The sequence below is a fragment of the Odocoileus virginianus genome, chromosome 28, assembly GCF_023699985.2.
Source record: "Odocoileus virginianus isolate 20LAN1187 ecotype Illinois chromosome 28, Ovbor_1.2, whole genome shotgun sequence".
Classification (NCBI taxonomy): domain Eukaryota; kingdom Metazoa; phylum Chordata; class Mammalia; order Artiodactyla; family Cervidae; genus Odocoileus; species Odocoileus virginianus.
In genome coordinates, this window is record NC_069701.1 from 40,112,864 (window position 1) to 40,135,657 (window position 22,794).

Consider the following 22,794-nt stretch of genomic DNA (forward strand, 5'->3'; position numbering starts at 1 on the left):
TACAAGAGCCAACAAATTTCTTTTCCCTTTTATCCAGTTTAACCTCAGTTTCATTCACTCGCTGCCTAAAGCATCTTCACTTATGCTGTTACCTGAATGACGATACACATTTGTTCAGATTGTTCGGTTAGGATGGTCATCATCAACCCTGTCTGACTTAAGGGGAAAAGAGAAAAAAGAAAGACACGTTAGGGAGCCAAGGAATTGACTGGTGCCCAGAGATGGGGCTGGAAGGATATAAGAGCCGCTCCAGGGTCAGAAGTGGCCAAGCTGGGGACAGCTCTCTGACTTGTATGTGGAATCTAGAAAAACCTCACTCACAGAAGCAGAGAGTAGGGGACTTCTTGGTGGTCCAGTGGTTAAGACTCTGAGCTTCCAGGGTACGGGGGGTGGGTTCGATCGCTGGTTGGGGAACTAAGATCCCATATGCCATGGCCAAAAAAATAAATAAAAATTAAAAAAAGAAAGAAAAGAAGCTTAGAGTAGAATGGTGGTTGCCAGGGTCTGGGGATGGGGAAGTGGGGGGAAAATTTCTGTCACAGATGAGTAACTTCTGGGGATCTGCTGCCCAGCGTGGTGACCGGCATTAACGAAAGCACCCCGCACAAGGGTAGATATCATGTATTGCCACCACACATACCATGCAATCAGGATGTGAGGGTGTAAGCTCATTGCAGTAATCATTCCACAGAGTGTGCTGGTGTCAAATAAATCACCACGTTGTACATCTTAAAAAAAAAAATCACATTGTTCAACCTGAAGAAAAAAAAAGAGCCTGGGAGGCCACTCCTACACAGGAGTCCTGGTTCACTAGAAAGGAGACTGGGTGAGGGACCACCCCGCAGAGCAAGCCCGTGGGCACACACCCTTCTTCTGAGTCACTCGTTCCCTTCACGCCCAGCATCTTGGAATGTCCGGGCACTGCCTTCTCCCCGGGTGTCTCATGTCCTTCTGGGTCCCCTCTGGGGCCGTGGCAGGGGCAGGGTGGGACTCCCACACCAGCTTCCTGCTTTCTGCGGTCTTTGGGTCCCTCTGTCAACATTAACCCGAGGATTCTGACATCCCAGCCTGGGTGAGCTTCAGACTCAAGTTAATAGTCCTCAGACTCCCGGGATCACATCCCGCCTCGTGAGGTTTCTGTAAACACACGCTTATCGACCCGTTCCACTTGGGCTTAAGTAACTTTGTGCCCTGGACCCTATGCACGCCCCAAACCCATTCCCACAAAAGTCACCCAGATGTTTTCTCACTTGGGGTATGGAATTCCTGCTTTTCTCTCCGCCTGCCCTGGCTCGGGTGGGACCTGGTTCAAGGTAAGGAGGACTAGGGGGGCGAGGCAGGAGAGGGTCGAAAGGAGTTTCCTTAGCAGAGCTCCCTGGGGTCGTGAGCAGCTCCTCAAGGAAGGATAGGGTGGTCTCAGACAGAAGGAGGGGGGACCTTCTAGAAAGAGAAGGTGTGGATGGTTCTGGGGAGCTTGGCTCTTCAGGGTCGGCATATGCCCTGTGTCTTCTGGAACCTTCTCAATATCTCTTTCTCCATGGCCAGATGTGTAGACTCTTAGAAGCAACGCCTGGCTCACGGTAAATGATCATAAATGTTTGTTGAACGGATAACAGACCTGTGAAGTTGTGAATTCAACAGATGTTTTAATTCAGCAAATTGCAGAAGCACATTGTGAGTTCTGTTTGGTTTGTTTGTTTTCCAACTCTGTCTCAGCCTCCAGGCTACTAAAATTTCTTTTAATTTTTTAGCATTGGCATGGAAAGGGCCTGAGTTTCAGTCCAGATTTCAAAACAAAAAATCAGGGCTTTGAGTCGACTTAAGGTACCCAGTGCTGTTAGAAGCAGCCTCCCAGCACCCCCAGCTCCCAGAACCCTATCGGCAGTTCAAGGGCCCCTCCCACTCTTCAAGAGTCTCCTCCCGCTTTGTGGGGCTCCTCCCACTCTTCAAAAGGCCCCTCCCACTTTGCGGGGCTCCTCCCACTCTTCAAAAGGCCCCTCCCACTTTGTGGGGCCCCTCCCACTCTTCTCACGGGGCTCCTCCTACTGTTTATGCCTATTCATGGCAATAGTTCTGTGGTCAGTCCTCAGGCTGTCCTACGTGGACCAGGGGTCCTGCTGACCATCCCAGAAACTGAATGGGAATTCCTCTGCCTTCTATCCAGGGGCAAATTCTGTGGGGCCCAAGGTTTATCAACAAAAAGGGGCACTCTTTAAGAAAGAACTACAAAGTTATAACAGCAAAATTAGATTCAAGGAGCATTTGTTTAGGAGAAAACAAATCACAGCCAATCACCGATTTTTAAAAGCTGACAAGTACCACATATAATACAAAACAGAGGAAAACATCCGCAATGTTTTTTTCCTACCTTTTTTGGCTGCACACTTTTTGATAACCTTTTCATACGTCAATAGTTTTGATTATTTTCCATAGAGAGAGCTGAAAGATAATTCAACCTTTTTTTTTTTTTTAGCATGGTTGATCAACATTTGTTTTGTAATATTAATAGTTTGAAAATGTTTCTTAGGACTTCCCTGGTGGTCCAGTGGTTAAGAATCCACTTTCCAATTCAGGGGATGTGGGTTTGATCCCTGGACTGGGAGTTCAGATCCCACATGCTGTAGGGGATACTGAGCCTGCACGCCGAAACTATGACCTAATGCAGCCAAATAACTAAATATTTTTACAGTGTTTCTTAGCCTCGCAATTCATTATTGGTAATGTCCTGTACACTCTCAGGATTGTTATCAAATCTGGGAAAATCTCGATCAAGTTTTTTCCCATACACGAGAGAGAAGATTTCAAGGGCCTGTCAAGTTTTCTTGTACGATTGGTCTGGGAGTCTCTGAACTGATGACACTTGTGAACTGCTCTGTTTTCAGTGTCCTTGCTGTCGTGACTTATGAGTGTAAGCGGCCTTCAATGATGCCAAGTCAGCATGAAAGTTAGCTGTTTCCCAATGCGTTCTCTTTTTAAAATTATTTTATTTTATTGGTGTATAGATGCTTGGCTTTCCTGGTGGCTCAGATGGTAAAGAATCTGCCCTCAGTGCAGGAGACCTGGGTTCGATCCCTGGGTTGGGCAGATTCCCTGGAAAAGGGAATGGCAACCCGCTCCAATATTCTTGCCTGGAAAATTCCATAGACAGAGGAGCCCGGCGGGCTATAGTCCACGGGGCTGCAAAGAGTCGGACAGGATTGAGCGCCTTTCACTTTCACTTCACTGTTGCTTGGCAATGTGGTCTTAGCTTCTGCGGCACAGCGACGTGAATCAGCTGTGTGTATACACACACCCCTCTCTTTTGGATTTCCTTCCCGTGTAGGTCACCGCGGAGTGCTGAGCCGAGCCGCTGTGCCGCACGGCACGTCCTCACTAGCTGTCTGTTTTATACATCAGCAGGTCCTCACTGGCTGTCTGTTTTATACATTGGTTCAGTTCCGTTCAGTCGCTCAGTCATGTCCAACTCTTTGCGACCCCATGAACCGCAGCACGCCAGGCCTCCCTGTCCATCACCAACTCCCGGAGTTTACTCACACTCATGTCCATGGAGTCGGTGATGCCATCCAGCCATCTCACCCTCTGTCGTCCCCTTCTCCTCCTGCCCCCAGTCCCTCCCAGCATCAGGGTCTGTACATAGCAGTGTATATTTATGTCAGCCCCAATCTCCCAGTCCATCCCACGCACACCTTCCCTCCCTAGAGTCCATACGTTTGTTCTCTGCATCTGTGTCTCTATTGCTGCTCCCAGTGTGTTTTTAAGGCACATGTCCTCTTCATCAACCAGGTCATCAAAACCTAAGAGCTTTTCATTTCTTCCACTCTAAAATGGTTTCTTACCCTTAGTGAATTACTTTTAGTTATAATTCGGCTATCAATTTCAAACTAACTGACATCCACTTCATTATTTATCTTTATCCTTTGTTCCATAGTTTATTACTTTTGGGGCTTCCCTGGTGGCTCACAGTAAGGACTCTGCCTGCAATGCAGGAGACCTGTGTTTGATCCCTGGGTTGGGAAGATGCCCTGGAGAAGGGAATGAGTACCCACTCTGGTATTCCTGCCTGGAGAATTCCATGGACAAAGGAACCTGGTAGGCTACATACACCCCATGGGATGCTAAAGAGTCAGACACAACTGAGCAACTAACACTTTCACTACTTTTCATTGCTTTTAATATGAACTTAAAGAAGGTCCCTTTCATATCTATTTAAGCCATGAGGTTATAATTTTTCACTCTTTTTTGCATTGGGGTGCAAATGTTCCACATTTGAACAATCTTTTTTTTTTTTTTTTGTCATTTACCATTTGTTTTTTTCTTCCTTGTCCAGTCTTCAAAAATACATTTTGGAGTCTTGAAAATGTCACCATCCCATGACGTCAGGCTTGAACAGCTTTGCGATGGGAGCTCATCTAGGTATGGCGGCTCTTCAAGAGAAAAAGCCAGGCCGGGTCTGTGTTAAAATAGTCCATTTACAGGGTGAACTCGGAAAGAACATCTATAACCACTGGAAACACTGCAGAAGTCAGCAGCTGCGTGGGCCAGCTTTTCAACTCTGATGGGATCTAGAAGGCTTGATAGCTGTTTGCCACCTTTCAGCATCCCTGAGAACAGAGTCTTCCACTTAAAATGCTATGGATCTGATAATTGAAAGAGTCTCCCATTGCCTGCCTCTGGCTGTGCATTTCTCCTCCATCACCCAGACCGTTCATGTCCTGGCCCCAGTAAACCCATTAATCAGACTCAGGAAACATTATTACATAGAAGTGACCGTGAACTAGGCAAATGTGCGTGCTTGCATGCTGAGTTGCTTCTGTCGTGTCCGACTCTTTGCGACCCCATGGACTGTAGCTCGCCAGGCTCCTCTGTCCATGGGATTTCTCCAGGCAAGAAGACTGGAGTGGATAGTGATTCCCTTCTCTAGGGGATCTTCCCGACCTAAGGATTGAAGCCGGTTCTCCTGCATTGCAGGCAGATTCTTCACCCTCTGAGCCACCAGGTTCCCTAAAGGTCCATCAGTGGCCGCTCCAATGCCACCGCCACGAAGGGGAGAGAGACAAGGAAAGGTGGCAGCAGGGGCAATCAGATCTGGTTAAAATACACCACCCTGTAAACTCCATGAACTATGACCTCCTGGACATAGAGTGGGGCCGCCTCCGGGGGCTTACGTGGAGCCCACGGGTGGGCAGTTTTGGGCTCAGGCTTTATCAGCCTCACCCCCTCATCCAGGTCTTGGTTCTCAGTGTCCTGAGTTATCCACTGGAGGATCTGCTGCCTCTGACAGGAGTTCTCGGGTAAGTTAGTGTTCCTTGGTGCAGGCGACAAAAACTTCTTGGGGCCAGGCATTAGAGGAAATTAACTGAAAGGAGATCAGAGAGCTCGCGCAGTCAACTCCCAGACTGGAGAACTGGCTTGAAAACAGGGCAGGCAGGGGTCAAGATCTAAGTTAAATGTCAGGTTGCTGCTGTGGGAATGGATGGCTTGCAAATGCCTCTCCTGCCCCCGTCGCGATGCCATGCCCTGGGACTGAGGGACCTGGCCAGTGTAGGTGCTGGAACCAGCCCTCGAGGCTCTGGGATGGTGAGGACTTAACAGGAGGAGACTCAGGGAGCTCCTGTGTTCTCTGGAGTGGAGATCTCCTTGATTAACCAAGGTGTCCTGCCAAGAGGGACAGTAGGAAATGACAGGGTCCTCAGAACCAGACTCAGAGAAGGCAATGGCACCCACTCCAGTACTCTTGCCTGGAAAATCCCATGGACAGAGGAGCCTGGTGGGCTGCAGTCCATGGGGTCGCTAAGAGTCAGACACAACTGAGCGACTTCACTTTCATTTTTCACTTTCATGCGTTGGAGAAGGAAATGGCAACCCACTCCAGTATTCTTGCCTGGAGAATCCCAGGGATGGGGGAGCCTGGTGGGCTGCCGACTATGGGGTTGCACAGAGTCAAGACACAACTGAAGTGACTTAGCAGAAGCACCAGACTGGAGGCTGGGTGCACCCCTTCATGATCGTCCAAAATATCTGGCACATAAAAACAGTGACCACTTACTGAGTCCTCGCTGCGGGTCACATACAGCTGAACAGGGCACAGTCATCTCAATGAACCCTCTTGAACCCGTGAGACAGGCACTAGTATTGTCTCCACTTCAAGGACGTCAACAGGGAGAATTAGAGCGACTTCATGATTTGACTGGGCTTCCCTGATGGCTCAGAAGAAGCCGACTGCAGTACGGGAGACCTGGGTTTGATCCCTGGGTGGGAAGATCCCCTGGATGGGGAAATGGCAACCCACTTCAGTATTCTTGCCTGGAGAATCCCCATGGACAGAGGAGCCTGGTGGGCTACAGTCCATGAGGTCATAAAGAGTCAGACACGACTGAGCAACTAAGCATATGATTCAACCAGCGTGCACAGCCTGTGTGTGATGGGGGCCGGTTCATCCCCCACCCTGCCCGTGTGACCCTGAGCTCTTGTTCTTGGACCTTCTGTAACATTTTCTGTAGGGAAAATAGAAAGAGAACTTGGCTTTTCCTCACGATCAGATTTATTTTACAATATCGATAGCTGGGATGCACACCACATGCAGCTTCACATAGACATTTTGGCAGTGTGTGCTTTTGCTCCATAATTGTATCTACAAAAACAGGATGTCTCAGAAATTCCTTTTTAGCATGTCTCCTCTAGAGATAAATGTATAGCATATTTTACAATGATACGTGCTGCAATTTCAAGCAGATTTCTTGATGAGGGTTGTTCCGACCAGGCGTTCATGAGAACAGAACTTCCCCATAGAGTAGCTTCTGGTTATGTGTATTTCAAACCTATTTCTTCGCCACCAGTCACTACCCACTCACTTACGGTGACGTTCAGATGTCCTCACAACTCTGGGCCTGCATTTTTCTCCATGATACCAGCCAAGCTGGCACAGAGGGTAGTGGCAATACCCCTGAAAGGCATTTGTTTGCTGAGATGGCTTGGACTGATCCAACTATACGTAGAAGTGGGGGCTGTGAACCTCATAAATTCCCATGAAGCCCACACTGCAGGTGCCACCAGCCCAACCTTCCCTTAGGCAGGTCCCCTGATACCTGCAGCCATGCCAGCATCACGTGGCCTGAAATGGCAAGTGATGGAGGAAGAGTTGGCATAGAGAGCCTGTGGTCTTAACTGGTGTAGAGTACAGTAAATTTTATGGAAATATAATGGTGTGAACCATTTCTAGGGCTCCTCTTCTTCCGTATGAAGCTGAGGGGCCCGTGTTGGCCACTTACCCTGAGCGGTGAGGTCCCCTTCATCACCAACCATCTGCTCTGGACGGCCCACTTAGTCCCTGTCCAGGTCAGAGTAGGCGTGCATGGAGCATGTGGTTTGGGTCAAAAGATCAGGGTTGAATCATAGCCTTCCTTCCTTCCTTTTCTTTTTTTTTTTGGCTTCATGGTATATGGGATCTTAGTTTCCTGACCAGGGACTGACCCCATGCCCCCTTAAGTGGAAGTGTGGAGTCTTAACCATTGGACTACCAGGGAAGTCCTGAGTCATAGCCTTTCTATTCACTGGCTGTGTGACTCTGGATAAAACAGTGCCCTCTCTGAGCCCCACTGCTATGCAGCACTACACAGGTGTTGGTCATTCTTATGAGCCAAATGAGAGCTTACTAAGTGCTTACGGCATGCGAGGCCAGTACTGGTGCTGGGCGCTCCGTAAGACGCCTGGGATGACTGCTGGAGTTCCCACCCCTCATGCTCCCCTGGGACACACAGACCTGGGGATCCGAGCTGAGACGGGAAAGCAGGTGACCCAGGAATCAGAGGACATGGAGAGCACACCTGCCTCTGGGGGCTGTCCATTCCTGGCTCCTTCAGTGAGCTCCAGGGGGAGGCTGGGACGGGGGTGGGGGATGTGGGCAGGGAGGCCAGGATGGGATGGGGGATGTGGGGGAGGCCGGGATGGGCGGGGGGGCCCAGGGAAGGCTGGGATGGGATGGGGGGCCTGGGGAGGCCAGGATGGGATGAGGGACCCATGGGGGGACCAAGACAGGGTGGGGTGCTCACAGGGTGGGCCAGGACAGGGTGGGGGACCCAAAGGGAGGCCAGGATAAGTTGAGGGATTTATGGGGAGGCCAGGATGGGGTGGGGGACCCATGGGGGTGCCAGGACAGGGTGGGGTACCCAGGGGAGGCCGGGATGGGATGGGGACCCACAGGGGGGCCAGGATGATGGGCCGCAGGCCCGTGCACACTGGGGTCTTAGTTTGCGGGACTCCCAGCTGTACCGACTGGGAGGTTTGCTCCCACACTGTGCTTTTTATAGATGATCAACGAGCCTTTCTCTTCCTTTCTGAGGATCTGACCATCGTGCCAGTTGGCTCAAAGCCTCCATCTTTCAGGAGGAGCTTGGGAACAGCTTCGTAAGGAGGCCAAGAGAAAAAACGAGGTGTTCTTCCACTTCTGATGCACAGAATAGGCAGAGCCGGGGTCCTGGGAGCCAGCCTTTCCACTTCCTGTCCAGGAATCCTGGATACTGGACAGTAGCAGAGGGTGCAATGTGTGCAAAGTAAGAGAGGCATCCACTCTGGATCTGGACCCAGGAGACAGTGGAAAGAAAGAGGGAAGTGGGGAGAAGGGCACTGCCCCCCCCCCCCCAGGTTTTCCCTCTTGGCGCTTTGGGCCCAGAAAGGGGGAAGTGCTTGGGGCAAGTTGAGGGGTGCAATCAGGGTACAGACTTTCCTTCTACTGGGCACATGGGGCTCTGAGAGGCAGCTGTCTCCAGCTGCCTCCCTGCTCCTGGGGCACAGTCCCCTCAACAACTGTCCCCTCAACTCCCATGAGGCCGGGCAGGGGCTCTCCAGCGCCGGTGCGGCCTCATGGAGGAAAGCGATCAGACCCGCCGAGGGGGCAAGGTGACCAGAAGACAAAGGGCAGCGGTCAGGTACTGGCCACATGGAGGACAGGGCCACTTCATGATCGGCGGTCAGCAGTGGCAACTCAGTTGGCAGGCTTGAGGGGGTCAGCGGGACACCCAGCGGGAAGTGGACCGGGGGCATCACCCTGGGGCCAGCTGCACATGCCCAAGGACCAGCGAGGGGTCGCGAAGTCACACGAATTACATCCTACTTCCTGTACCAAGATGCCCTCTTGGAGGGAGGAGGCTGGGAGAATGCACAGTCTCACGCAATGGGATGCATGCTACCTACCTGTAGAGGCTATTTAGATAAATAGCATCAGACAGACCAGGGCTGAAAGCTCCCACCTGCCTTCTGATCAGAAGATCCTCCCTTAACAACAACAACAGAATTACTTCCTCTCCGCAACTGAGTCGCACGGTGAGGTCTTGGACATGACAGTCAGTGGGGAGCCTTGGAGGGCGGGAAAGAGACCCCCACAGGATGGGATGCAAAGAGCCTTCTGGGCTCCCAACTGCGCAGGCGGGTGTCCAGGGTGCGGGGCTCTCCGGCCCCCGGGTCGGTGGTGGCGGTGGCGATGGAGGCCGTCTCCCTCGCCTCCAGCTCCGGCTCCTCCCTCAGCGCCCTGCGCAGCACGGCCCCCAGGGGCTCCCGTAGACCGCGCCTCTTCCGCCTGCCCACCAGGAAGTAGATGACAGGGTTCGCGCTGCTGCTCAAGGCCGAGAAGAGGCGGGCAAGTAGGCCGGAGAGAGTCTTCGTCCACTGGGGCAGGTCCAGCCAGCAGATGAAGAACCAGTGGATGCCGAGGGGCAGGGCGAAGACGAGGAACACCAGGACGCAGGCCAGGATGGTCGCGTACAGCCGCGTGGGCCGCCGCCGGGTCTCCGTGGAGCTCCTCTGCACCCGCACGCAGAGGATGAGGCTGGACCCGGCCATCAGGGGCGTGAAGACCCCCACGAGGAGGATGCTGATGACCAAGTTAATCGTGAAGCAGTGCCGCTTGTCCCAGCCCCAGAATTTACTGCAGAAGAACGTGGCCAGTGTGTTGAGCAGGAGGGACAGCGCCCAGAGCAGCGCGCACACCACGGCCGACAGGTGCTCGGGCCGGTGACACTTGTACCAGATGGGGAAGAGGACGGAGAGGCAGCGCTGCATGCTGATGGCGGTCAGCAGGCTCAGGCCGGCCGTGTAGGTGAAGTACTTTCCCCTGCTCACCATCTCCAGGGCCATGTGGCCTGTAACACCCAGCCGGAAGCAATTCAGGATGACCTTGGAGGCCATGCAGAGGAGGAAGAGGAGGTCCGCCACGCCCAGGTGGAGGACATAGACACTAAAGGGGCTCCTCTGCCCCTGGGAGCCCAGCAGCCAGACCACCAGGCCATTGCCCACAACGCCACCCGCGCAGGTGAGCAGGACCATCGCGCTCAGCACCCAGCGGGCGGTGCCCAGCTCCTTCCTCTCGGGGCTGCTCTCACCATCTACCTGGCCCGGGCCCTGGGCCCCGAACCACCCCGTGGCCCAGAGCAGAGTTTCGTTCATCCTGTGGAAGGGAGATGGACCAGTGTGAGATTTTGCTTTGCTTGGAGCCCCGTACCCCAATTTTCTTTTTGCAATAGACAACAGGTGCTCACAGTGCCTCCCACCCTGCCTGGATCTGACGGCTTGTCCACCATTGCAGACTCAGAGTTGTTAGAGATGCCTTTTGTCAAGCTAAAAGGGTCTCTTCTATCTTGAGTTTAGGTTCTTTTTCATCCTGAAGAGATAAATTGACTTTTATCAAAGGCTTTTCTACATCTATTGATAGTGTCATTTTTTTTCACACATAATCTTCAAATTCTGTGAATTAAAGTTTTTTAAACTGGACCTCCAGGTACAAAGAATAGTTTAATTGTAAGCTGACTTTATGGCACACCAGGATCATCCAGCCATTGAAAAACAAATACAATCCTTTATTTCTGTTTCCCCCTTCATTCCACCCTCCCCTCCTCTCCCCCAACTCACATCTGTCCTAACCTGTTTAATCTACATCCTTGGACATCTGACTATCTTTGGGAACAGATGGCTTCCTATAAGTATTTTTAATTTACACAAATGCTGTGATTTAGAATCTGTGCTGTTTTTTTTTTTTAACTCAGCAATATGTTTTTAGGATATCCCTATTTACCAATGGGGCTGTTTTTGTGCTCTCTGTTCTCTGTGATTGGTTTGTCTGTCTCGACAACATTAACACACTGTTACTGTTTTTGAAGTATACATGGCTAGCTGAGTCTCTTCGCTATTTACCTGAAACTACCACAGCAATGTTAATCAGTTATATCCCAATACAAAATACAAAGTTTAAAGTTTGGGAGAAAATAAATACTGCTTTTGATAGAGAAAAACAACAACAGCAACACAAACTAAAGAATACTTGGTTCTGTGTGATCCCTGAGAGTTTCACCTGATAGCTGCCAGGTTCATGGGGCTTCATCCTACTCTCCCCAGTCAAGTTTTTAGCTAAGGACTCAAGGGGATTTGGGGAGTTCTTTCTCCAAGTAGCTGGTTTTCTTCTCTCTGGTACTCCCATCTCACAAATTGCAGCCACTTCTATCTCCCCAAAGTCTGACTTCTGTGTCTTTAACTCAGGGCGACCACCATGCTCTGTCTGGTTTTCCCCACATCCTGTACCGCTTTCCAGAGAGGAGCTCCAGGCAGAAAACTGGGGTGATACTAATTTTTTATTAATCAGACAAATGACCTCATTTAGTTCATCATACTTATCACTTGGTTGAATATTTTGATTGTCTATGCATCTCTCCTCATACCTCTAATGTTTTTTCATGTCTTATAGCATAGCCCAGACACCTAGTATTATGTTTAACAAAGACTGGAATCAGGCACACTTCACTTCTTCCTAATCTTAAGGATAATGTGTCTAAAGTTTCTCCATTAGATATGATGTTTGTTCTATGTTTTTGGTACTATCTTTTTCCAAGGTGAGAAAGTTCTCCTCTAGGTGTTGAAAAGTTTTTTTTTTTTTTTTTTTTGTAAATGAGTGATAGAATTTACCACAATTTTTTCTGTGATATGTACTTAATAATTTTCTCTTTTTTTCTCCTTTAGTCTATGTGGTGAATATGTATTGATACATTTTCTGGTGTTCACTCATCCTTATGTTTCTAGGATAAACCATTTTTACTTTGCTCTGTTTTTTAAATTTTTTTCCCCTTCTTGGTGCTCTCATTTTACTTAGAAAATTTTCACCCATGTTCATAAGTAAAATTGGCCCGTAATTTTCCCTTCTGGTACTATCCTTGTCTGTTTTTTATTTCAAAGAAGTAAGATTATACAGGCTTCATAAAATGACTTGGAGAAAGAGCTCTTTTTCTCTACCCTCTAGAACAATTTGTATCATGTAAGGTTTATCCTTCTTTGAAGATTTGGCAGAAGGTAAAACCATCTGGTCTGGTGATTTTTATATGAGTGTTAGTGGATACACATGGCTTTAGAAAAAAAAAAACTACAACTACAATTTATTTAATGTTTTAGGTTTATTTAGATTTTTAAGCTCTTCTTGAGTTAGGGTAAGTTATGTTATTTTTCTAGAAAATTGTTCATAGTTTCTGGTTCCACATTTATTGATATAATACTTTTCACAGTAATCTTTCAGTATTTTTAAAAACCTTAATTCTATTCACCATTTAAAATTAGTGACTTGTTCTTTTTTTCTTTATCAGTTTGCCAGAGGTCTGTTTTTGGGAACTATTTAAAAACAGATCAACTCTGTCGTTTCTTTTCTTCCCATTCCCTTAGTTTATCCTTTTATTTCTTCCACTTTCTTTGGATTTACCTTGTGATTTTTTTCAGCTTGTGTTGAATTCTTTGGTTATTAATTTTCAAATATTATTCTTTTTCTAACAGATATCCAGGGTTATAAACATGCTAGTGAGAATGTCCTTAGATGTTTCATAACTTAAGTAGTGTTTTCATTGTTGTTAATGTCTCAATATTTTGCAATTTAAAACATTTAAAATTTAACTTTCCATGAATTATTTAGAAATACATTTTACAATGCATACTTTGACTATCTTTTGATACTAATTTCTAATATCATGGTCAGATAATGTGGTCAGTTATTTGATATTTGTTGAGACTCATTTGGTAGCATGGCCAGTTTTGTTTACTCATTTAGTTTAGTACTTTATATGCTCATTTGATAAAGCTCTCAAAATTGCATTGTTTAAATGATCTTTATCGCAATTGATTTATCTTCTACAAATATTAACCAATTATGATTGTAGTTTTGTCATTTGTCTCTTTTCTTTACCTGTTTTGAAATGTTAAGTATATGTAAATCCAAGATTATTATATTATCCTGGTGAATTGTACCTTTTATGTAATGACCCTCTGCATCCTTATGACTTTTTTAGTCTTAAAGTCTATTTGATCTGATACCATTTTTTAATGAACGTTTCCTAATCTCCCTATTCGTCCCACATGTGCTTTGTAATTACAGATTTTATTCTACAGGGATGCTGTGACTTCTCATGGGAGACCCCCTGGGTTGCCAAACTTTTGCTGCCCAGATGTTTGGCGTTGGCTTTTGTTGGGCTTGCAAAGGATTTCTCTGGTCCAAGATCTGGTTTTTGCTGGATTTCTTGGCTTGGAGATTTGGTGTAAATTCAGATTCTCTGCCTGTAAATGGTAACAATTTGGGGCTTGGTTACTCAAATTGGTGCCCAGCTCTACTCACTGCCTGCCCCCTGCTGAACCTTAGGTAGAAAGAAGGTGCTGACCGCATCTGGGTAAACTTTGCTTTTGTTAAGCAGCAGCGTCCTCCCAGGTTCTGGCCTCATGGAGGTCCCCTGATCAAGTTGTTTCTTCTACTTATGCAGCTCCAAGGCTAACCTTTAGCCCCTCTCCCCTTCCTTGCCCCAGCCACGCCTAACCTCTGCCCCCAGAGCCTCTATCCATTGAATTTATCGTGGGCATCGGCTCTAGTCGCAAGTCTCCTGGGGCACCTGGAGATTTCTCTTCCTGTCCTCCATCTTTCAGCTCTGTATTCTATTTGGGCGAAAGGGAGAGGATTAAGTTTTCTCCCAGGTTTCTTTGTATCCAGGGTAGCAGATGGTACCACATCACATAGACACCAGCCTCCACAGATTCCCTGTGGCTGCAGTCAGAAGTCTTTCCTAGAGGTTCAACAGAAGTTTAAATAACTTTTATCAAGTTTATACTGTGTACTTCACATATACAATAGCATATATACGTGTATATGCACACAAAACCTAGACCTACATATATAACACACACAGTTTATATATATATGATATATGTGTGTGTGCGCTTAGTCACTCAGTCGTGTCTGACTCTTGCGACCCCATAGACTGCATGTAACCTGCCAGGCTCCTCTGTCCATGGAATTCTTCAGGCAAGAATACTGGAGTGGGTCACCATTCCCTTCTCCAGGGGATCTTCCTGATCCAGAGATCCAGGATGCAGGTCTTCTGCGTTGTAGGCAGATTCTTTACCATCTGAGCCTCCAGGGAAGCCCAATATAGCACATATATAGGCATGTATATATATGTAATAGCGTGTATACATATAGACAGAGTAAAGATACAGAGGTAAACGTAGACATATACACAGCACATGTGCATACACACACACATGCACACGCGTGTATTTAAGTGTACACAAGTGCACAAGCGGAGCCCATCCACAGCAGTGACTGATGGACAGAGCCCATCCTCACAGAACTCACAGTCGATTGGCAGAGGGGAAAATACACAATCAGACAATTGCCCCCGCCTGCCGGGCATGGTGGTGGAACAGGGGTGGGGGTGACTAACAAGATGGGGGCTCGGAGCGTGGGTGGGGCTGAGAGGTTCTGAGGTCCAAGGGGCGGCTGGGAGAGGCCAGGTGAAGAGGGCTCAGATCCCACCACCCCAGCCCCTCCCCAGCCAGCGGGACCGCTCCTCCATGCCGCCCGCCTAGGGGGCTCCGTGAACACACTTCCATTCAAACCGCACTACATGAGCTGGGTTGGGCTGCTCTCCCAGGACCACATCCTCCCCGCTGCTGAGCGGGGAGGTGGGGGGGAAATGCACACAGGGGGCAGGCCCCCACCCCACTTCCCCTGCCTGATCCGGGTCAGGGACCCTCAGAGCACCTGCTCCTTCCTAACAAACTCTGCGAACGCTGATGGAGAGCAGACGGGGCAAGCTGCTGGGGGTGCAGGGGCAAGAAGACAGACACGCGCTGCCCTCCTGGGAGGCGGCTCTGAGGGCAAGTGGTGGGTCAGCAAGGAGATCGCAGCTCCCAGTGGGCTGGCTGTCCCAGAGTCGGTGGCAGCAGTGACCCAGGAGCTTAGAACTCCCAGCTAACAGCAGGAGGAACGGCTGGAATGGGCAGGGGTGGGAGGGGCTGCTGCCCCCAGAAGACCCCTCCCCGGGGGCAGCACTCAGCCCCAGAGACCCCCAGGTGCACTGGGGAGCTGGCTGTGGGTCCAGGGAGTGTGAGTGACCTTCTGAAGGAGTTTGTCCTATTGGGTGAGAGGGTGGGGAGAAGGCGGAGAAATGAGATCTAGAGGCAGAGGTTTTATTTATTAAAAAAAAAAGATATTACTGTTTGGTAGTATGTGGATGGGAGTGATTCAGCAGGCAGGGGACAGCGGCAGGGGGGCACTGATGGTCAGGAAAGCTGCAGGAGGGCTCCTGCGGGAGATGAGAGGCCATGGGACCGGGCACTGCCCAGGGGCTGGCCTGGCCCGTCTGGGAACTGGGGTGTCAGCCCAGAGAGAAGCAGAGACTCCAGCCACGGGCAGGACACAAGATGGGAAGAAGCTGTTGCTCTTTTTCAGGCATCTTCTTTTTCAGTGAAAATGGTGGTGGTGCTGGTTTAGTTACTAAGTGGTGTCTGACTCTTTAGTGACCCTACGGACTGTAGCCCGCCAGGCTCCTCTGTCCATGGGATTTCCCAGCTGAGAATACTGGAGTGGATTGCCACTTCCATCTCCAGGGCATCTTCTGAATCCAGGGATCCAACCCCGGTCTCCTGCACTGTCCTTGCCTCAGCCACCTTTACCCACTAAGCCGGCTGGGAAGCCCCCTAGTGAGACTGGGAGGGAGGTCAAACACAGACTGAGGGAAAGCAGAGGGATTTGGAGAGAGGAGGGGCCCTTATTCCCACTGATTATGCACGGAGTTCTGTCTCCCTCAAACTCATCTGTTGAAACCCTATCCCCAGCGTGACTGTGTTTGGAGCTGGGCCTTTAACGAGGTAATTAAGGTGAAAGGAGACCTCGATCCAATAAGGTTGGTGTCCTTTTTAACAAAAGATCGATTTTATTTTTTGGCTGCAGCACTCGGCACGTGGGATCTTAGTCCCTGGACCAGGAACTGAATCTGCTCCCCTGTGTTGGGAGCACAGAGTCTTAACCGCTACCACTTAACCAAGAAGTCCCATGACTCATGTCCTCTTAAGAAGCGATGCCAGAGTTCTCTCTCCCTCCCTCGCCCCCTGCCCTCCTCTCTCTCTCTCTCTCTCTCTCTCTCTCTCTCTCTCTCTCTCTCTCTCTCTCTCTCTCTCTCACTCCCCCTCGCCATGTAGGACACAGCAGCAGCGTGCCTATTGGCAAGTCAGGAAGAGAGATCTCACCAAGCACCCAACTGGCTGGCGTCTTGATCTCAGAATTCCAGCCTCCAGAATGGTTAGAAAATAGAGCTGTTCCTTCATGCCCTCTGTTTGAGGTACTTGGTTACGGCAGACAAGCAGACTCATGCCCCAATGAAAGGAAATACTGAACCGTGACTACTTCCTAATAAAAGGAAACAGCACACACACACGGCTCGAAAATGGACCGCGTGGTGTCCACGCCTGGCTTCTCGGCAGTGAGGTTCCCAGTACAGCGGGGGGAGGTTTGGTCACCCCTGAGTCAGATCCCGGCACACAGTGTGAGCTCAGTAAATGTGAGCCTCACACACTAGGTCAGCAGGTGTATCTGCCCTCCTCCCCCAGGTTGGCCTTGGTCTGACTTGATCCCTCTCCACAGCCTCCTGGTCCCAACACAATGCCTGCAGGAGCAAATGCTCACTCACGGCTTGTTGATGGATGATGGTTTAAACTATAGAACGGGGACTACCCAGGCGGTCCAGTGGTTAAGACTCTGAGCTTCCACTGCAAGGGGCATGGGTTCCATCCCTGACCAGCAAACTATGACCCTGCATGGCGTGCAGCAAGACCAAAAATTAAATAAAATAAAGCACAAAATCTACCGAGTTAGCTGTGGTCTTCCTGTTCTTGAAAGCCTTGTTTGAATTTTTGTCTCTTCCATGAAAGGCTTATGGAAATATATTATTTCCCACAACTCTCATGACATTGTCTATTTGTCACTGCACTTTAAACATTTTTTAAGAAAATTACATAGATTAGATACCAAAGCAGTCTTACTTTTAAAGATTCAAATGGTGAAGAAAAATAAGGTGTTGCCCCGTCCTTACCCCGGGTAATACCGTTTGCTGTGTGATTGTATCCTTGAAGGTTTCTTTCCAGTGCCTAATACACTACCTGGTGGTTTCCTAAGCTGATTCTTCAAAAATCAATTGTATGTCTTTTCTTTAAGTTGGGTTTTCCAAGCATCTGCTGGTCTCGCCTTTGTCCTGATCTCGCCATTACCATTGACAGGGCATCCTGGAGGGTGACAAGAACCCGTCACCTGTTTAAGTATTTTGAAGGGAGGCTTCACGAGGTCATTTTATTTAGAAGATGAGGGCTCAGAGGGGCAGCCTGTCCTTCTGCCTCCACCCAGAGAGGAAACCAGGGGCCTCTCACCTGCTCCCCGTCGTGTGCTCAGTCCTCTGGGGAAGGCGGTGGCCCCCTCCTCGCTCTGCCGGTGCTTGGAGTCTTAGCAGTCCCCCTGGGCCCAGCCCCCAGGGTTCGCCTGCCCTCGTCCTGGCTCAGCAGGGATGCTCTGAACTGTCCGCTGCTCCCCGCCCTGGCCTCAGAGGCGCCTGGCCCCTGGAGCCCCAGGAGAACCTTCTCCTGGCTCCCTCCGACGAGCAGGAAGGGGAGCTTGAGGCATAAATGCAGAAAGGGTGCCGCCCCACCCAGTGGGGCTAATGGGCCTGGCTGGGCGTGGCTGTCCTGGCTCCCTGTCTGGGGGAAATGGAACACGAATCTGGGGCCCACGAAGACTGACGGGGGCGTCACCCCTCTCCTCCACCGTCCGGGTCATGTTCCCCTTCCTGGAGGCTTTTTGGGACAGCCACGGTGACCTCAGGGTATCGGCCAGACACTTGCGGGGGTGGGGAGGCGGTTAGGGCGGGGCTGTGGAAGTGAGAGGGCCCTTGTGGGCTGAGAGCGTGGAGAGAGCCCATTACGTCCGCGTGGAGATGCTCTGGTTGATGGGCTCGCCCAGCGCTCTCTGTGTGGAGGGCGGGGTGGGGGAGAAGGTGTGCGGGGCCTGGGCTCCAGGACCTTGTTTTCAAGTCTGAGTTCTACCGCCTGTCAGCTGGAGATGCGTGCGGTTTTAGGGGACCTCTCTGGGCATCCTGGGGGTTGACCCTGAGGGAGCCCCATGCTCTGTCCTGGGAGGCAGGTCAGCTCCGCTCCCCAGGGCTCTGAGGTCTCACGGAGGCCACTCAACTGAGGCCAGAGGGCTGGCTGGGCCTCCGGACGGTGCCCGAGGGCCAGAACATTGTGGACCTGGGTTTGGATTCAAGGAGCATGATTCAACTCAGAAGAATCCGCTGCTGGTTTCCAGCTCATGGAACTGACCAAGAGCAAAGAAACCAAACACCCTGAAGGTGTTCAGAGGGCAGCCTTGCCCAAACCAGGCAGCACTGGCTTGTCCTGGGGGGCCATCCAGAAGTGGTCTCTGGAAGTGTCTCATCTGAAGGCTCAGCTGGGGAATGACCGACTTCCAAACTGCCACAGGTGTTGGTGGGACTGAATTCCTTGCAAACCGCTGGACTGTTGCTGACCGTTAGCCAGAAGCTGCCCACAGCTCCTCACCATCGAGGTCTTCCCAGTAAGGCAGCTCCCAACGTGGCAGCTTGCGTCCTCAAAGCTAGCAAGGGGGAGAGTCTGCTGGCAAGGTGGGAATCACCAGCTCATGCCCTCCACTTCATTCTGCTGGTCAGAAGTGAGTTACCTGGTTCAGCCCACACTCAGGGGATGGGATCACACAAGCGTGTGGATACCAGAGGTAGGCTGCCAGGGGCACCTTGGATTCTGGTGGCCATGCTTATTGGCTGACCAAGAACCTCTTCCGTTGCCAGTCCTTAATACTTCCTGTCTAGCGTAGAATATATGGACCAGGACCATCGTGTGTTGTTTCTGTTTTCTCCTTTCCAGTTCAGTTCAGTTGCTCAGTTGTGTCTGACTCTTTGCAACCCCATGGACTGCAGCACGCCAGGCCTCCCTGTCCATCACCAACTCCTGGAGATTACTCAAACTCATGTCCATTAAGTTGGTGATGCCATCCAACCATCTCATCCTCTGTTGTCCCCTTCTCCTTTCCAAATGGGATTAAAAAAAAAAAACATAGTTATTCCCTTTGTCCTGTCCACTGTTAGTTGTGTGTCTTTTTTTCATATATTTACAAACACATATTTATTTGGCTGCATTGGGTCTTAGCTGCATCATGTAGGCTTAGCTGTCCTGAGGCATATGGGATCTTAGTTCTTTGACGAAGGATCGAACCTTTGTCCTCTGCATTGCAAGGTGGATTCTTAACCACTGGACAACCAGGGAAGTCCCTGAATTGTGTGTCTTGAGAGTGGTCACCATCATTTGGACGGGATGCATGGTACCCATCACTAGGACTGGGTACCAATCCTAGAGGAAGTGCCTCTGGACCTAATGGAGAGAGATGCAGAGGGTGTCTCTCCCAGATCCTGGGCTTGGTGCTGGGCAGGCGTCTCTGGGATTGACTTTAGATTGTCTCTCCTCTGGAGGGGAAAGGGGAGTGCATTTTCTGCTATGAATAATAGAGCTATGGATCTGTGATAGGAACATTATAAAACCGTATGTGGGAAAGAAGTGGGTGTGTGGGTGGTGGGATGTGGTCTGCCTTTGGCACCTTACCTGCTGGCATCTCCTGTCCATGCTTTCTGTTTGAGCTCCCCTCTTCCCTGGACTTCCCTTGTGGCTCAGCTGGTAAAGAATGCGCTTGTAGTGTGGGAGACCTGGGTTCGATCCCTTGGTTGGGAAGATCCCCTGGAGAAGGGAAAGGCTACCCACTCCAGTATTCTAGCCTGGAGAAGTCCACGGACTGTACACAAAGAGTCGCAAAGAGTCGGACACAACTGAGCGACTTTCACTCACCTCTTACCCCCTCTCAGTCTGTTGGGTTTTAGCGAGGTAGGTAGGCACCCCCTTACACCCCAGGGCCTCCCACCCAAGGGGAGGACACGCGACCGGGACCTGCCCAGGGAGCATGAGGGTCGGGACTTCGTCAGAATTATCAGCAAAGGGATGCTCTCTTTCTGCTGAGATTGCTGAATGTGTCAACTGTCAACTCCGAACCTCTAGTTACCGGCAGTTTCATTGATTCATTGAGGACAAAGGCCACATAGACCAAAGCAAAGGTGAGACGCAGAGAAGGGAAGTAACCTCAGGAACATCATTTAAGGCTTGAATCCAGCTATGTCTGAATTGAAAATCACTGTGGACCTTTGCTGGTACGTGAGTCAGTGAGTTCCTTTAAACACAAGCATATGCCCCACCTATACCACCCACCCCTCCCCCTCAGCTGATTAAACTGGGGGGTTTCTGTTGCATGCGTTCTCAGCTGCCAAGTCGTGTCCGACTATTTGTGACCCCATGGACTGTAGCCCGCCAGGCTCCTCTGTCCAGGGGATTTCCCAGGCAAGAATACCGGAGCAGGTTGCTGTTTTCTTCTCCAGGGGATCTTTCCAATCCAGGGATTGAACCCACATCTCCTCCATTGGAAGGTGGATTCTTTACCACTGAGCTACCTGGGAAGCCAGGGTTCCTGTTACTTGTCCCCGAAAGTTCTGGCTGATAAAAACTCTGCTTATGAAACTAATCGTAATCTAGAATCTACAGTTGCATAAGGCAGAGATAAGTGGTTGCCTCAGGATTGGGGCAGAGGCCGGGGATGATGGGCTGGGTGCCCTAGGGAAATTTGTGGGGCTGGTGATGGAAATGTTCTTTTGGGGGGATGGAAACATTCTGTATATTGATTTGGTGATGACGTGAGCATACACACATGTGTCAAAGATTACTGAACTCTACATTAAATGGATGCAACTTATTGTATTAATGCATCCATTAGACTGCCATTAAATAATTACGAAGATTTAAAAAAAAAATCTGCCTGAGTAGGGAAGCCTTCTCCTGCATTGCCAGGAAACTTGGAGCTGGCATTCACTGACTCACTGAAGCAGAGTTTTCCATGAGTTTTAATTTTATGGACTGTGTCCTGTTGTTTTCTCCAAACCCCTACTGGCTACTCTCCAGCCCCAACTGGCTGAGAATGTGATATTTTTGTACTCATGTTCTTGATTGTCTTGGTTCTGGAAGATTCTGCAATTGGTTTTCAGAGCTCCCTGACCTTGTAGCCAACCCGCTGAGGGATAGGCTTCCTTGGGTTGGGGCTTCTTCCCAAGCATTGAGAGGCTGGATCATGAATGGACTCATCTCTCCATCTTGCCTTCTAAAGGGAGCTCTTGGTTCTCAGGACAGAGGAATCCTCTTGGCTGAGATTTCTGAACCAAGCTTTGCAGAAAAGCTCTTGGGCTTCAGAAAATTCTGGCATAAAATACAAACCCCAATTTATCTCAAAACCACACTGGCAGGAGATAGGGGAAAGCTGGGCAGATGCTAGAGAGGCATTCCATTTCCTCTTCTTAGGATGGAAGATGAGACAGAGGCGATGTTCGCTTCCAGGCCGTTCACTGCCCCATCTGCTAAACACGCACGCCTTCGCATCCCCAGCTTCATTCCGGACATCCACAGCCTGAAATGGAGCTGAAACCCCGCCTTTGGTAACTAGTGACCGTGGAATACAAAAAAGCTAGTCCGGGTGTCCTTGGGTTGTGATGGGGTTGCTGTGTCTTGCCATCACCCCTGGACCTCAACTCCCAGTGCTTGGCCGATGGAAAACACAGAGGTTCAGAGGTCTGAGCTTCCAGGGAAACAAGAAAGCCACGGTGCCGGATGGTCACTGGGGCTCCAGAGAGGCTGTCCAGCTGGCAGGACTGACCTCCAACAGGTGACCCCATTTCCGAGCCCCGGCGTCTACAACGGCTGCTAATAGTCTGTGCCGCGGAGTCCTGTCCTGAAGACTAAAGGCGACGGATTCATGGAGCTCTCAGCCCAGGGCCAGCTGCACACAGTAGGTCCTCAATAAACGGTGGGATAGGACGAGGGGTGGGAAGGAGCCTCAAGAGTGAGGGGATATAGGTGTACTTACAGTTGATTCACACTGACTACAGCAGAAATTAATACATCACTGTGAAGCAGTTATCTTCCAATTAGAACTATAAAGAAATAAACAGCAGTCATCGCCCCGACCAGCAGGGCTGGGATTGGCTGTTCCCACGAACGTCCCTCCTTCAGTGGCTGCTGCCCTCCCCTCTGAAGTCCGTCAGTAATGCGGGGAAGCCAGGGCACCGCCCACCGAGGTCCAGCGGTTTGCGGAGGCGACCACTGCTCGTGTGTGTAGAGACAGCGGCGACAGGCAGTACTTGGAGAGGTGGAGAGGTCTGTCCTGCCCTAGACCACCCCTCCCCCTCCCTTACGGGGTGAGGGGCTTGGGGGGGGGCAGAGAGACAAGGGTTCTTGCTTTGTCCTGCCACCGAGAAGCTGCCTAGTGGGTATGGAGACCGCACTGCCCAATTCTATGACTCTGTTGACAGCAGTTGTCAGGGGAGACCCGTCAGACCTCTT

The 22,794-nt window shown here is 50.2% G+C and overlaps 1 protein-coding gene across 1 annotated transcript; it reads right to left on the reverse strand.

Annotated features, from left to right (window-relative positions):
• Nucleotides 1-9,339: 9,339 nt before the first annotated feature.
• On the reverse strand, nucleotides 9,340-10,437 carry LOC110131428 (mas-related G-protein coupled receptor member D). Its single transcript, XM_020884051.2, has one exon. The coding sequence runs from the start codon at nucleotides 10,435-10,437 to the stop codon at nucleotides 9,340-9,342; it is 1,098 nt and encodes a 365-aa protein (XP_020739710.2).
• Between the last annotated feature and the right edge of the window lie 12,357 nt (nucleotides 10,438-22,794).